The 16,306-nt window shown below is 39.9% G+C and overlaps 1 protein-coding gene across 5 annotated transcripts in view; it reads left to right on the top strand.

Moving 5' to 3' along the window:
* Positions 1-16,306, top strand: part of DOCK8 (dedicator of cytokinesis 8) — a 221,716-nt gene that overhangs the window by 168,907 nt on the left and 36,503 nt on the right. For all 5 annotated transcript variants that reach the window (XM_070480398.1, XM_070480394.1, XM_070480396.1 and 2 more), the window contains 6 exons: positions 850-989; positions 5,989-6,158; positions 9,670-9,812; positions 11,755-11,937; positions 12,275-12,407; positions 13,336-13,423. In XM_070480398.1, the coding sequence (XP_070336499.1) occupies positions 850-989; positions 5,989-6,158; positions 9,670-9,812; positions 11,755-11,937; positions 12,275-12,407; positions 13,336-13,423 (857 nt within the window). The remainder of the gene's footprint in view (positions 1-849; positions 990-5,988; positions 6,159-9,669; positions 9,813-11,754; positions 11,938-12,274; positions 12,408-13,335; positions 13,424-16,306) is intronic.

Here is a 16,306-nt window from a genome sequence, read left to right on the forward strand (position 1 = left end):
TCTGGAAATCTTCTTTTTTCCTCCATCGATCTGGGGGAGTGGTGTCCTCTAGAAAAACTTTATGAAGTACTGCTGTTTAGTAGTCACATTCCATATATAGGCAACAAATCAGGAGCTCAGAATAGCAGGCAAGATTTCTTCTTTCTAGGTTTTCTTTCAGATGCATTTTCTTTGATACTAGCACAAAGGAAGAGGCTTTTCTTAATAATTGTTTTAAAAATGTTAGCTATTCATGCCAGATGACATTTAGATCCAGATGTGCACCGTATGTTGTGAACTGGGGAAGAGCTTGTAAAGCAGCTGTTCCACACCTGCCAGTTCCACCCCTAGTCCTCCCCCATATTCTGCTTCTGACCTCCTGCCAGCGTCACCAAACTGGAAAGGCTGTCTGGAGACAGTTGGAGCCTCTTAGTGACATAGGAAGTTCGCCCTAAGATAAGAACACAGGTATTGGCCTGCCTGATGCTGCTCCTGGTTTCCAGGCCAGCAAAATTTAGGCAATGTAGGTAAGTCATATTCCAGAAGTGTAAACAGGAACATTAAATAAAGGTGGCAGTCTGTTATAGAGGAATCACCAGCTCAAAGCCATAACAGGGGGTAGAATCCCCATTTCCCCATGAAGATGAGATCCGAGGATTTTAGTCTTCTTCGCCAGTTGAGCAGAGTAGACGCTCTTAAGTATCAGTTTCTTCACCTGACATGTGGGGACGTGAGCAGCAACTCACGTGCAGGCACGTGCTTCACCATGCCGGCAGAGCCTGGCTGGTAGCATGTGCTTGATGCTCCGAGCCATCGTGGTGTTAATTCCAGTTCTTGTTACTCAGAAAACTGCCCCTTACATTTCTATAGAACTCCAGCTCCTGTTCCAGTTTCCAGGACCAGAAGATTACTAGCATGTTCGACCTGACTCCGGAGTACCGCCAGCAGCACTTCCTCACCGGGCTTCTCTTCACCGAGCTGGCCACCGCCCTGGATGCTGAAGGGGAAGGGTATGTCTCAAACATTTATAATGGAACAAAAGCAAAAAAAAAAAAAAAGGATGCTCCTTACTAAATTTTTACACTCCGACCTCTCTTCCTTGGTGAAAAACTCCACCATTCACCAGTTTCAAGGAATAGAAGCAGCCACGTTTTGAGAAAGTGATTCCAATAGGAACATGGAAAGGCATGAGGGATGGAGAATAACCATAAAATACCTCTTTTCAACCGCTTATTCATTAAGAGGAAGTTACCAATTCTACCAGGGCCTCTAGTGGCTCAGACTGTAAAGAATCTTCCTGCAGTGCGGGAGGCCCAGTTTGATCCCTGGGTTGGTAAGATCCCCTGGAGGAGGAAATGGCAACCCACTCCAGTATTCTTGCCTGGAGAATCCCATGGACAGAGGAGCCTGGCGGGCTACAGTCCATGGGGTCCCAAAGAATCAGACATGACTGAGTAGCACAACTAAGCGGCTAACACTTTCACTTTACCAATTCTACTAGGTTTCCCCGGGATGCTTGGTTAGTGAGCTGCTTAGAAACAAAGCTGTTTTTAAGGTGTACCTTGGGTGAGCTGTATGCACAGAGGCAGCAGTCAGATGCCACTTGGGTCACTGCTGACAGGGGCTCAAATCCAAGGAGTGTTAGGGTTGAAAAATAATTTAGATTCGGCCCTCTTAGTGTTCAGATTAGGCCCATGGAATTGAAGGAACTTTCAATAGCAGACTCAAGTCTGGAAACCATGGTCTCCATGCCTGAAAACCTACTCCTACAATGCCTACCTTCTTCCTCCCCCTGTTCAAGAAGTTTCTGAAATAGAATGTGCTGATTAATGGCAGCATTGTTGTATGTTATAGATTATTGTCTAATTCGAGATTCTGAAGTTTTCTCAAAGTATTTATAATTTTGTGACAAAAATAGGATGTCTCTGTATGAAACAATTACAAGAGCACTAGTTTGTGTAACTTCAATAACAAATGTGTCCCCAATGCTTTGTCCATACTGATAATGCCTAAGGGATGGTAGGTCTCTGTCTCCCAGCAGGTCATTGTGGGAAGTCTGATGCTCTCAGCTCTGAATTCTGCCTCCTTCCAGAAATTCAGGCACCAGGTATATCCTTAGCTTCGTTTTCCAAGGCTTCAGTTTCATCAAACTCCTCCCAATTTTCTCAGTAGAATTTTCTACCCTATAGCTAACATGAATTTCCACAGCAACACAAAGTGCCTTGACACATATGCTGAGAATGTGCTGAGAAGGAGGCTTGTGCAGAAAGAAAATTGGCTTCACACACACACACGCATGCATACTTTATCTTAATTGTCCTTTGATAGCAGAGATTTCCATGATTTCTGAAAGCATAATACTCTTTAGTATCTACATGAGTGGTAGTCTCTATTTTCCATTTCTCTTCTAGTGAAATGTCTAAGGAACCAGGCTTTGCATCTGTTTTGATTCCTCATAAGATTGTTGCTGTTATTTTACTAGCAAGAGAGTAGAGTATGTTCAGAGATCATCATGTAATTATGTTTAATCAGGTATGTCCATTTTTTCAAACACATACACACACACACACGGTACCTCTTCTACACCCCAAAGGGTAACTAATTAAGAGTGTCACTCCTTTGGCAAAACAATAATTCCTGATTGTTCGGTTGTCAGTTACTCTCCTGGAGAGTCATTAAAAATACCATCATGGACTTTATATATGAACAGAAGTCTCAGAAACAGTTTATTTTCTGACAATATATCCTTTTGATCAGTTCTTCCTTTGGCTGCCAAAGCAATTAATAGTCTCACCAACACTCACCCATCTGAGGCACAGGGCCAGTGGTACACATCTCAACAGCTGAACTCCTGAAAGGAGTCATAGCTCTAGGTTCTAAGGGATCGCTGTGGAACCCTTCTTACCTGAGGGTGTCCACAACATCCATACATCAGTAAATCCATAGTGGTTTTCAAGCATATGTAAATTATCTAGAATTTTTGTGCTGTGCTACCAAATGTTTAAAGAAGAATTAATTCCAATCCTTCACATTTTTAAGGATACACCCAACTCATTCTATGAAGCCAGCATTACCTTGATGGCAAAGCAGATAAAGATATCACAAGAAAAGTGCAGACCAATATGAATATAGATGTAAATATCTTCAATAAAATATTGGCAGACTGAACTAAACAACATATATTAAAGGTTATACACCAAGGCTAAGTAGGATTTATTCTAGGTATGCAAGATTGGTTTAGCATCTGAAAGTCAGTTGATATAATAAAAGAAAAAAACCCCACTCAGTCATCTCAATAGAAGAATAAAAAGCATCTGACAAAATCTAGTACCTCTGGAAAACACTCCACAAACTCTGTAGGAATATGTGAGAATTTCCTCAACCTGATAAAAGCATCTATGAAAAACCCACAGCTAATATCATACTTATTGGTAAAAGATTGAATACTTGCCTTACAAGGTGAGGAGCAAAACAAAAATGTCCACTCTTTCTTCTTCTATTCAACATTTTACTGGAAGTTCTACCCATGGAAGTTAAACAAGAAAATGAAATAAGAGGCATCCATATTGGAAAGGAAGAAGTAAAGCTGTCTCTGTTCACAGGTGGCATGATTTGTTTATAGAAAACCCTAAAGTTCCCACTAAAAAAAGCTATTAAAGGTAATAAATGAGTTTAGCAAGGTTGCAGGATACAAGATCAATATACAAAAATTAATTGTATTTCTATACTCCTTCCATGAACAATATAAAAAACTTAAAAATATTCCACTTAAAGTAGCATCAAAAGAATAAAATTCTTAGGAATAAGTTTAACAGAAGAAGTTTAAGACTTGTTCACTGAAAACTGCAAAACACTTTAGAAAGAAATAGATCTAAATAAATGGAGAGACATGACATATTCATGGATCATAAAATTTAACATTGTTAAGATGGCAGTACTCTCCAAATTGATGTACAAATTCAGTACAATTCCTCTCAACATTCCAGCTTGTCCTTACAGAAATTGACAAGCTGATACTAAAATGCATTTGAAAATTCAAGGGACTCCAATATAACCAAAACAATCTTGAAAAAAAAGAACAAAATTGGAGAACTCACACCTCCCACTTCAAAACTTGATACAAAGCAAAATTAGTCAAGACTGTGGTTCTGATCTGAAGATAGATGTATAAATTAATGAAATTAAATTGAGTCTAGAAATGAATCCTTACATTTATAGTCAAATGATTTTTCAGTGAGAGTGCAAAACAATCAGTGGTGGAAAAATAGTGTTTTCAAGAGACGGTGCTGGGAAAACTTGATATCCACATTCAAAAAAAGGAAATTGGACCCCTATCTCACAACATAGACAAAAGTTAAAGTGTTTCAAAGACCTAAATGTAAATGTTAAAACCATAAAACTCTTAGATGAAATCATAAGGGTAATCTTCAAGAAATTTGATTAGGCAGTGGTTTCTTAGATCTAACATCAAAAATAAACCCAGCAAAAGAGAAAAAGAGGTAAGTTAGAGTCCATTAAAATTAAAACTTCTGTCCTTTAGAGGACATCATTAAGAAAGTAAAAAGACAGCAAGCAGAATAGGAGAAAATATTTGCAAATCATTGATCTAATAAGGGATTTGTATCTAAAATGTATTTTTTATGTCTTATAGCTCAATAATAAGAGAGCAAATAACTCAATTTTTTAAAGAGCAAAGGATCAGAACAGACATTTTTCCAATGAAAATATGACCAATAAGCCCCTGAAAAGGTTTTCAACATAATTATCCATCAGGGAAATGTATATCAAAATCAGTTAAATACTCCTCTGTCTTTGTTCCTTTGGGCTGCTCTAATGAAAATAGATTAGGTGGCTTATAAACCACAGAAATTTATTTTTCACAGTTCTGGAGACTGAGAAGTTGAAAGTCAAGGAGCTGACAGATTAAGTGTCTGGTGAGGACTCACTCCCTAGTTCACAGATGGGCATCTTCTTGCTGTCTTCCCCTGTGGCAGAAAGGGGCAAGTGAGCTCTCTGCAGTCTCTTTATAATGGCACTAATCCCATTCATGAGGGCTCTGATGTCATGACCTAAAGCACCCCCCAAAGGCCCCACCTCTAAACACTATCACATAAGGGATTAGGTTTCAATATATGAATTTGAGGGGAGCAGATCACAGTCAATTCATAGCACCTGGCTATAATACAGAAGACAGATAATAACAAATGTCGGCAAAGAGAAGATAGAACTGCCGGTGGGAATGTAAAATGATGTAGTTCCTCTAAAGATTAAATATAGAGTTGCCATATGATCCAATATTTCTACCCTGTGGTAGATGTCTAAGAGAAATAAAAACCTATACCTACATAAAAACTTATACAAGTATTCACAGCAGTGTTCATAATTCATCATAGCCAAAAAGTAGAAACAATCCAAATGTCCATCAGTTGATGAATGCATAAGTAAAATGTAGCTCAGCTGGTAAAGAATCCACCTGCAATGCAGGAGACCCCGGTTCGATTCCTGGGTTGGGAAGATCCACTGGAGAAGGGATAGGCTACCCACTCCAGTATTCATGGGCTCCCCTGGTGACTCAGATGACAAAGAATATGGCTGCAATGCAGGATACCTGGGTTTGATCCCTGAGTTGGGAAGATCACCTGGAGTCAGGAATGGCTACCCACTCCAGTATTCTGGTCTGGAGAATTCCAGTGGACTGTATAGTCCATGGGGTCACAAAGAGTTGGACTTGATTGAGTGACTTTCACTTTCACCAAATAAAATGTGATAGGTCTATGTGGTGGAATATTGTTTAGTGATAAAAAGGGGTGAAATACTGCTTCTACAACATGATGAACTTTAAACATTGTGCTAACAGCAGAGCCAGAACTAGACCACAAGCAGCTTGTCTCTGGATTCTGTACACCTCTACCCTACTTTGCTTGGTTTCATATCATCACCTCATTGTTTAGGAGCATTCTGGTCAACCTTGCTTCACTATAGCCTTGGCTTTTTGTGTTGTGCGAACAGGATCAGCAAGGTACAAAGGAAAGCTGTCAGTGCCATCCACAGCCTGCTGAGTTCTCACGACCTGGACCCACGTTGTGTGAAGCCAGAGGTGAAGGTCAAAGTCGCTGCCCTCTACCTGCCCTTGGTTGGTATCATTTTGGATGCTTTGCCACAGCTCTATGACTTTACAGGTAATGATGCCTTCTGTTTCCTTCTTTGGATTGATGGGGGTTCCTGCCAGATTCACCACTGAAATGTGGTTTCCATTGCTGGCTCCAGTGCTAATATGCTAGTGTGAGCCATTCCCACTATCACTGCTCTCCACACCTTTTTAAACATAGGCCCTGGTAAGTGTATTTTTTTAAGCCATATATATAGGCTGCTGTCTATGGGGTTGCAGAGTCGAACACAACTGAAGCGAGTTAGCAGTGGCATATATTTTTTTAATTGTTGCTCACTTATTCATTCATTGGTCTGTTGGTAAATGAACACTAAAGACTGTACACCACAAAGGATGATAAAATAACAGAATTACTCCTTTTGGTGATCTGTGGTCTGATGTCTTGAAATAAAGTGTTCCTTCTGTTTTATTTTATGAGCACTTAAGGAAAGAAGCAGACTCAAGTGAGTCTAAACATTTGTACCATGCATAAAAATATATGTATATATCATGTTGTCTGACATTATTAGGAAACGCTGCTATCGCAGAGGAATTTTGCCTTTGGCACTAAAAAGCCCATTAAGATTGGAATTCAGTATCTCCCACTTGGCCACCAGAGGAAAGCATCAGTTGTTAAAAGGCACCTCCTGAGTTTATTTGCATTTTACAGTGTGGATTAGGGAATGTAGACAAACAAAACTACACTCACTCAAAAAGAACATCTTATCTGAGACCTGAGAAAGACAATCCCATCTGCCTGTCATCCCCCTAACACACACACACACACAATGCTGACTTTAGGGTGCTTTTTGCTTTTCCCTCAGCGAAGGGAAGTTCTTAGAAATTACTGTGCTATTCTTCTAACTGAAGAATGCTTAAGTCTAAAATCCTTGTAAGGAATCATGCTTGGAACCTTAGAACTATCATGTTTTCCTGCTTCCTCCGAAAGCAAAATGTCCTGTGTGACAATTATTTCTAAACTCCTTGTGGGTGACAATCATTCAGCTCATAAAATGAGGGGGAAAATGGGCAAGGAAGTGACGGAAGCTATCTTAGCCCACCAGATGAGCTGGCTGCCCGGTAAGATGCGCAGAGCTTCCTGTAGCAGTGCCTGAGTAAAGGGCAAACAGAAGATAGCTGTCTTCAGAATTTAAAGGTTCAGTTCAGAGCACAGCTTTGCAGATCCCTTGTAGAATTTTGCATGGACATTTCAAGACAGTTTTATTTGAAGATCTGTTATTTGTTTGTTCCCAAAGCAGGGAATCACGTTAACACACATTATCCAAAGTTTCATTGTTGATTAAAATTTTCCACATCAGTTACTTTGGATCATAACGTTTTAGCACTTGTTTGTTTGCTTTTTTTGATTCGCAGAGCATATGAAAGTTATGCTTACTCTATATTGTGGTCTATTAAGCGTACAGTAGCATTATATCTTTTTAAAGTACAAGCCTTATTTTTTTGTTTTTTTCAAACTTAGTTATTTAATTGAAGGAAAATTGCTTCACAATATTGTGCTGGCCTCTGCCATATAGCAACATGAATCAGCCATAGGTATACATATGTCCCCTCCCTTTTAACCTCCCTCCCACTTCCTGCCCCTTCCCACGCTTCTAGAGCACTTGGTCTTTTAAATCTCAATGATTTCTTTATGTATGCGCTGAACTTTATAGTCATGATGTAGCTAACAAGTGGAAAAACAATGTAAATATTCTATTATTAAAGATAATAGTACATTTATTAGATATGAAATCTTTTGATTGATGAACTAAGAGTATAGTATTAAAAAAATACAACAGAATTCAAATTCCAGCCCATTTATTACTATATGTGACCTTTGGAAATTTCCTCAACCTTTTATGCCTTCCTTTCCTTTCCTCGGCTGTAAAAACGCGATAGCAGTGTCTGTATCTTAGGGTTGTGATAAAGAGGAAATGAGAGAACTTCTATGAAAGCATCTTGGCAGCAAATGTTTCTATCCTTCTCTCCTCTCTTTTTCTTGTAACCCTGAGCCTATGCACATTTAGTAAAAATGAGAATGTATCCTCAAAGTAATCCTGATAATGTTATCAGGTCTTGAATAATTGCCACATGCTTTTCATTTCACTGTGTGCTTAAAAATTCTATTGACTTAAGAACAATAGTGAATTATTATTTTTTTAAAAATTGAGTTCTGTTTTTACAAGTTTGGTAGGTGAAAATCTGTTCACATGGCTATTTTTCTGAAAAATTGAAAGTCAAAAAACTATAATGTTGACAGGTCTATAAAATTACGAGTTTTTAATGTATCAGTCATACATGTTTTAACACATTTTCCTCAAAACTACTTAAGCAAATACTTTCTATGTTTAATTGATCATGATCTTAAAAATAAACCTTTTAAATTGTGGCTCCCTATTTTGTTTGCACACGACTGAGCTGAACTGAACTGAACTGAAACCTATGTATAAATATAAATATATTACTTGAGTATAATAAATTAACATTTATTTCAGACATTAAAAATCTATTAAATTATTGCTGAATTTGTAATAATGGCTTATTACTCTATAAGGTACTTATTTAATTCTGTAATTTTATATTCCTATTTGGCCATTATTTGAAATATATAAATGAAGTAAAAATACCATATTATAGAAAAGTATTATGAAAGCTTTGAAATTTTTTGTTTTCCCAGTTTGAAAAGTTAATTTCTAGCCTAATCTTGTGCTGGACATTTTGTCTCTTTTATTAGACTGCCTGCTTTTCACTATAGATGGTAACAGATAAATAGTGCTAAATGTCAGGTTTAAAATTACTATCCTGAAATCCCTCTACTACTAAGCATATTCCCAGAGAAAACTGTAATTCAAAAAGATACATGCACCCTAATGTTCATAGCGGCACCATTTACAACAGCCAGGACATGGAAGCAACCTAGATGTCCATCAGTAGAGGGGTGGATAAAGAGGATGTGGTACGTATATAAATGGAATATTACTTCACCATAAAAAGGAATGAAATTGAGTCATTTGTAGAGAAGTGGATGAGCCTAGAGACTGTCATACAGAGTGAATTAAGTCAGAAAGAGAAAAACAAATATTGTATGTTAACACATATATGTGGAATCTAGAAAAAATGGTATAATTGATCCTATTTGAAGGCAGAGATAGAGACACAGACATAGGGAACAGATGTATGGGTACCAAGTGAGAAAAGGAGGGGTGAACTTTCTACTGTCTCCGTAGTTTTGCCTTTCCAGATGGACTTCTTTCACTTAGTAATATGCATTTAAGTTTCCTCCATGATTTTTCGTGGCTTAATAGCTCATTTCTTTTTAGCACTGAATAATGTTTTATTGTCTGAATGTGCCACATTTTTTATCCATTCACCTATTGAAGGACATCTTGGTTACTTCCAAGTTGTAGCAATTATGAATGAAGCTGCTGTAAGCATCTGTGTGCAGATTTTTGTGTGGACATCAGTTTTCAACTCCTTTGGGTAAATACCAGGAAGCATGATTCCTGGATCATGTAGTAAGATCAATACTATTTTAATTGCAGCTGCAGAAGCTCGAGGTGGAAAAAATCGTGCCAATGGCTCAGATGAAGAACAAGAAGGGACCAGTGCAATTAATCAGAATGTGGCATTGGCTATAGCTGGAAATTTCAATTTGAAGACAAGTGGAACAATGTTGTCTTCCCTGGTATGTTGGTCCACATTTCTCCTGTTTATTTTTCATTTTGTGTCTTTTCCCATCTATTAATGGATGTGTTCCTAAATTCACCTACAAGAACCCAGGATAGAGCAGGCAATGAGATTTCTGCCTTATTGTTCAATGCTGGAAGAAATCGTGTGAGGCTAGCAGTTGAGAAGGACAATGATACAGGTGAGGTAACACAAAGTCAGACAGGATTCTGACAACAGCAAGAGACTCACAGAACAAATTCAGGCAATTTCAGTAGTGTTAAGTTTGAGGTTTGGACAACCAAGAAAGGTGAGCTTGGAAAATCTGAGATATTGCAAAGGAGATCAAACCAAGGAGCCCTCAGGCAGGAGGCTTGCACTCTGTGGGATCTGCCTGTCTTCTTGCTGAGCTCAGACAATCCCCTTTGCCAAGACAGAGCTGCATTCTCCAGCTTAATTTAAGTTTGCATTTCAGTGTAGCATTCACATCTGCAGAGGATTCAACCCAGTTCTTTCCTGGGAAGACAACCTCTCAACCAAAATTCTGCTTGGCTGAATTCTCTTCCCTCTAACACTCCCTGATTCCCCCCCCTCCCCCCAACACACATCCATAAGTTGAAGGATAGGAGGTGAAAAAGAGAAAAGACATGGAGAGTTGGCATTACTTACCCTGCAGCTTAACAAATATGATGTGCTCTGTGACCTCCTCTACCTTTCTGATATCCGTCTTACCAAAATTGGGTGCTTCAGGTGGTATGTGCCTTTTACATTCTGGTTTGTCTCCAACAGAGAAACTCAAAAGTCCAAGGTTCACCTCCTAGAAGATATTTCCTATGAAGTTATAATACATTTAGAAATATTACTTCTTCTTGTGGTCATAGTCAGAGAAACTAATGTTAAAGCAACTTTGTAAGCTCTATCCTCCCCACTCAAACCTACCATTCCCCTCACATGTGATCTAACACCTCTCTGCAGCTTCACTCCTACATTCCGTTGGATATTAGCTACGCCACGTGAGTCACATGTTGTCCTTTGTGTTGTTTGGATGAGTGACAAAAAGTGTGCTCAGCACGCTAAAATGAACATTTGTGGCCAAAGCCTGAGAGCAAATAGCCTGAGCCCCCACACCCTGTCCCCAGGAAAACATAAATTGTGGTTGAAGTACTGTTCTAAAGGACTCCTCTGAATTATGTATTTGATTCATTTGCTGAGCAGTTCATGACCCTTATACTTTGGACTCTGACAAAGAAATCTTGAACAGTTAGGGTATTTTGGGAACCAAGCCAGGGTAGTTATCTGCTATAAGTCCAACCCAGCAGTCTCCAGTGTGAAGGAGATATACTTGATCTTAGCAGCTTGGAAGCCCTTGTGAATTACTGAGATTGGGTGGGGGGAGGGCATGGCTAAAGGTCCAGAGCAGACCACCAGACCACACTGCTCCTGAAACAGGCTGCTGCTGCATCGCTTCAGTCATGTCTGACTCTGTGCGACCCCATAGATGGCAGCCCACCAGGCTCCCCTGTCCCTGGGATTCTCCAGGCAAGAACACTGGAGTGGGAGGCCATTTCCTTCTCCAGTGCATGAAAATGAAAAGTGAAAGTGAAGTCGCTCAGTCGCGTCGGACTCTTCCTCATGGACTGCAGCCTACCAGGCTCCTCCGTCCATGGAATTTTCCAGCAAGAGTACTGGAGTGGGTTGCCATTGCCTTCTCCGGCTCCTGAAACAGAAGAGTGTCCACAATTACATGGCTGAAAGCCTGGTTAGAATACTGCCCCTTTCCCCAGCAGCACAGCTCAAAGAACACAGCTTCCACTGCCAGGAGAAGGCAGAGTTCCCCTAAACAGAGCCCCCAGCCCAGAAAGAAGTACAGACACTGTGTCCTAAGAAATCAACATTCCTTTCATTATGTCTGCTGCTCAATCTCTTCCCTTGCATCCATCTCCCAATCTGCCTCCTTCCAGCCCTACAAGCAGTACAACATGCTGAATGCTGACACGACCCGAAACCTCATGATCTGCTTCCTGTGGATCATGAAAAATGCTGACCAGAGCCTCCTTAGGAAGTGGATTGCCGACCTGCCATCCATGCAGCTAAACAGGATTTTAGATCTCCTTTTCATCTGTGTCTCGTGTTTTGAATACAAGGTATCTCTCAAGTCTGTCTTGTCACCGTTCCCCCTCTGTTTGGGCAATGGCAGCATCCTTAATTTTGTCTTATTTCTGTATTAAAGTCTATAACCTATTTGCATATCCATAACCTATCTAGATATGATAATTCCACCGGGAAAGGATCTCTGTCTTCTTCAGAGAGAATGTCATTTCCGTTGACAGAATTTCAGCCAGAGGATCCCCCAGAACAGGGTGTCTGTGTAGCATATGTCCAAACTGGCTGATGTCACCATGGGGTGTTCTGTCTTTAGGATTCTCCCCATGAACAGAGAGCTCTCCAAACTTAATGTCCTCCTGCCTCTGTCCTGTCCAGGGAAAACAGAGTTCTGACAAAGTCAGTACCCAAGTTCTGCAGAAGTCGAGGGATGTCAAGGCCAGGCTGGAAGAGGCTTTGCTCCGTGGGGAAGGGGCCCGAGGGGAGATGATGCGGCGCTGCCGGACTCCAGGTGTGTTGGGTCAGCCCTTCCCTGCTCTCCGTCAGCAGACTGTGGTACCCTTCGTGGGAAGGAGCGTCCTCCCCACATGATGAGTAGACACCATCACTTTCTTAACACGTTGTGGTAATAGAGACAAGCAGATTCTGGGATTCGACGCACGATGTATGTGACATTAGCCGCATTTCTCTAAGGGAAAGCTCCTTTCCTGAGGTCACAGGAGCCCTGAAAATGTGCTCAGATGGCATCTTCTGTTTAAAACTTATTGGAGGTAAAAGGTCCCATCCAAGAATATGAGTCATGGGATGATGAATGGTGTCTCCCTCACTTCTCCCTGGGATATTTGAAAAGTCTATATAGATAGTCCTACTGGATAGTTCTGGTTCCAAGATCATTTCCCCAAGTCATGCAGGGTTTACTAGAATGGATCCAGTCCCCTCCTGCAGTGGTCTTAGAGGGTCTCACCCCACAGTCTGACAGTGATCTCCAAAAGGCTGAGTTCTCTTTAGGACATATCAGCCTTATCCATTGTGCTCAAGGAAAACAAAGTGATGGTTCCTGCTCTTCAGTGGGACACGGGGGCAGGGAACTTGGAAGGAGCTGAGCTTCTCAGGGGTGGTTGGGCACCCTTTTTCAACACCAGCACTCTTCATAAATAAATAATTTGGGGAGAAACCCTGTTTTCACTGGAACCCTGTGTCCATGGGAGATGTGCTTGCCGACACTCCAGAAAGGCTTCTGAGGTCTAGCCTGTCAATCAAAGAGCAGACTAACCCACCCCAGACTTGGTTGTGGGTTTGGCCTCCCACCAGCACCAGCATGGATTCTAATTATCTGGAGAAACAGCTCTGAGTCCCCTCCGCTGAGCTTGTTACAGAACTTCTGGTTATCTTGCTACTACTGCTAATCAAATTCCTGTTGTGCGTTTCTTAACTCCTAGGGAATGACCGATTTCCAGGCCTAAATGAAAATTTGAGATGGAGGAAAGAGCAGACACATTGGCGGCAAGCTAATGAGAAGCTAGATAAGTAAGTTACTCAGCAACTTTGTGCCACTTTTACCTAAAGTTCAAAATGATTTTTCCCAGGCTACTTGTGTTACTGAAACAACTACATCCTTCCAAGGGTAAGGAAATGAAACATCATTATCTGTATACATTTAGTTCATCCAGGGTTCCAGGACAATCAATGGTATAAAGATGATTATAAAGAAATGATGGTATAAAGAAATTATGATTTACAGCTCTTAAACATTTATCCCGTTAATAAGCATTTAAAGAAAACTAATGTTTAGCAGTCTCAGCTAGCTTAACAAAGGCTGATGATAAGACAGGACAGGGTACCCAGGAACACATCATTTCAATCCATATTTCCACTCCAGAAATGTGTACAAAGATGTATATTCAGGGATATTTATGTCAGCATTACATAAAATTGTAAAAAAAAAAATTGTCGTTTAGTCACTAAGTCTTGATCAACTCTTTGCAACCACATGGACTGTAGCCTCCCAGGTTCCTCTGTCCATGGGATTTCCCAGGCAGGAATACTGCAGTGGATTGCTGTTTCCTTCTCCAGGGGATCTTCCCGAGCCAGGGAACGAACCCGAGTCTCTTGTGTCTCCCAAGTCTCCGTGTGCCTGCATTGGCAAGCAGATTCTTCATTGCTGAGCCACCAGGGAAGCCCCACACAAAATTGAAACATTCTAAATGCTAAAAATAGGGAAATAGATAATGAAATATTAGGTTGGCATTTAAATGTTTCCAAATCATTTTAATGATATGGGAAATGCTTATCATTCAATGTTAAGTGAACAAAGCAGAGTAGACATTTGTTTTTAGTATATAATTTTAAATCTCTACACATAGTAGATATAAGACTGGAAGGAAATTTACCAAAACATGAACCATGATTTTCTTTGTGTTGAGAATATTTGTGAAGGATATTTTCCTTTTTATGCTTTTCTATATTTCCTACAATGAATGTGTATTATGATATATTATTATCAGAAAGTAATGCTAAAGTAAAAGAAGAAAAACCTGCTTGGATTGCAATATATGCTATATCCGTATTGCAATATAAGCAACAATTTGGACCTATGAGGGCTAAAGCTAAATTGTTTTAATAGATAGCACATATTAATATCTGCTGTTCCTCTTAGCAAGAGGTAGCCTAAAGAATCCTGGGGTTCACTGGCAAAACATTATGTGGCTTAAGAGAGCCCCTCCCCACATGTATACACTTGACAAGGCATAGGCAGGGTATCCCCATGGTATATAAAACATCCGTTATAAGGAGGGGTGGGGGATGAGGTGGGCTTCAGTAGCAGTGTTTTTTTTTATAAATAAATATGTTGCTATCTTTGTTGTTATCACAAGAATGGATCATTCTGGTTCATTTATGGGACTTTTTGGAGTCAAGTTTATTTTAAAACATTAAGGAGATAAATATTTTTATTATATGTGTTACTTGTATAACCCAGTTGTTGCTCTTAGGAATCACATCCATTTGCTTTGGGTATTTTGTGCTTGTTCTAAATTCCTTGAACTAATTTATAAACTATTGATTCTGAGAGTCTACAAGTTTTAATTTAGGCATTGAACCACGCGCCACCCCCACCGCCCCCCCCACACACAAATTAAAGAACTGTTGCATGTAGTTCATTACCACCGAACTGCTTAGGCAGTTAGGCCATCTACTCCATGAGATTAAAAGAAGAGCCAAACAGAAAGCATGATTGCCTGGGCTGTGTAAATGGATGTCTGGGGAAACCTTTCCCTTCTGTCACAGAAATAAGATGGTATGAGGCTTTCCATACAGGGCACACCAGACCCCTCCAGGTCAAGTCAGCCCTGAGCTACGTGTCGGGCTGCTTGTTACCAGAGGTAATGATTCACTTCTGATCATCTTCATGAGTGATTTTTTTAAAAGAGAAACCATAGTAAAATTGTAGCCATGCAAGTTTAGCTGTTTGGAAAACTTTTGTAATTGTAGCAGTGGTGTCTTCCACCTTCTTTTAGATCATTTTTCAATTATTTTGGCTCTGTTTCTTTTAGAGCAGTCATTCTCAACCTAGCTGTACACTAAAATCGCCTGGGGAGCTTTAATAGCTCCCAGTGCTCAGATGTACCCCAGGCCAGTTAATGCAGGATCTCCAGCAATGGGACCCAGAAAACAGTATGTGGTGAAAGCCCCATTTGATTCTTGTGAAGTCAGATTTGAGAACCATTGTTTTGAAGAAATAGCTGATAGGCTTTTTAAATCCAGATTAGTGGCGATGATGGTTGCACAATATGAGTATACTTGGGCCTACTTAACTGTACACTTAAAAATGGTTAGGGTGGTAAATTTTATGTTGTGTGTATTTTGCCACAATTAAAAAATTTGGGGAAAAAACCCCAGATTAGGTCATGCTAGATCTGCACTGTCTGGTACAGTAGCCATGGTAGTACAGTAAGTGAAAATATACATGTCAGATTTTGAACTTAGCACAGGTTAAAGAATGTAAAATATCTCATTAATAAATTTTATTGTGATTATACATCAGCAATATTTTTGATATATTGGGTTAAATAAAATATATTAACATTAAGTTCACCTGTGTGGCTACTACAAAATAGAAAATGACATGTTTCTGTTAAATAGCTTTGCTCTAAATCTCAACCTACCAGTAAATTAATAAAAAGAAGCTTTTCTTTTTCACTTATTTTACATAAATATTGTCACTTGGAGAATGAGGAAAACATATAGAGCAGCTTGGGACAACAGTGCCTATCCTAGGCATGAAAACATTTAAAACATAGAATGTGTCCATTCTGAGTCCTCGATGGTACGTAAGCAACAGCAATGCCCCCATCAGTGGGTGAAGGGACGCAAGCGCGGCTAAGTGATGATCTTGGACCAAGACTTTTGAGC

This window comes from Odocoileus virginianus, chromosome 18 (genome assembly GCF_023699985.2).
Source record: "Odocoileus virginianus isolate 20LAN1187 ecotype Illinois chromosome 18, Ovbor_1.2, whole genome shotgun sequence".
Taxonomy (NCBI): domain Eukaryota; kingdom Metazoa; phylum Chordata; class Mammalia; order Artiodactyla; family Cervidae; genus Odocoileus; species Odocoileus virginianus.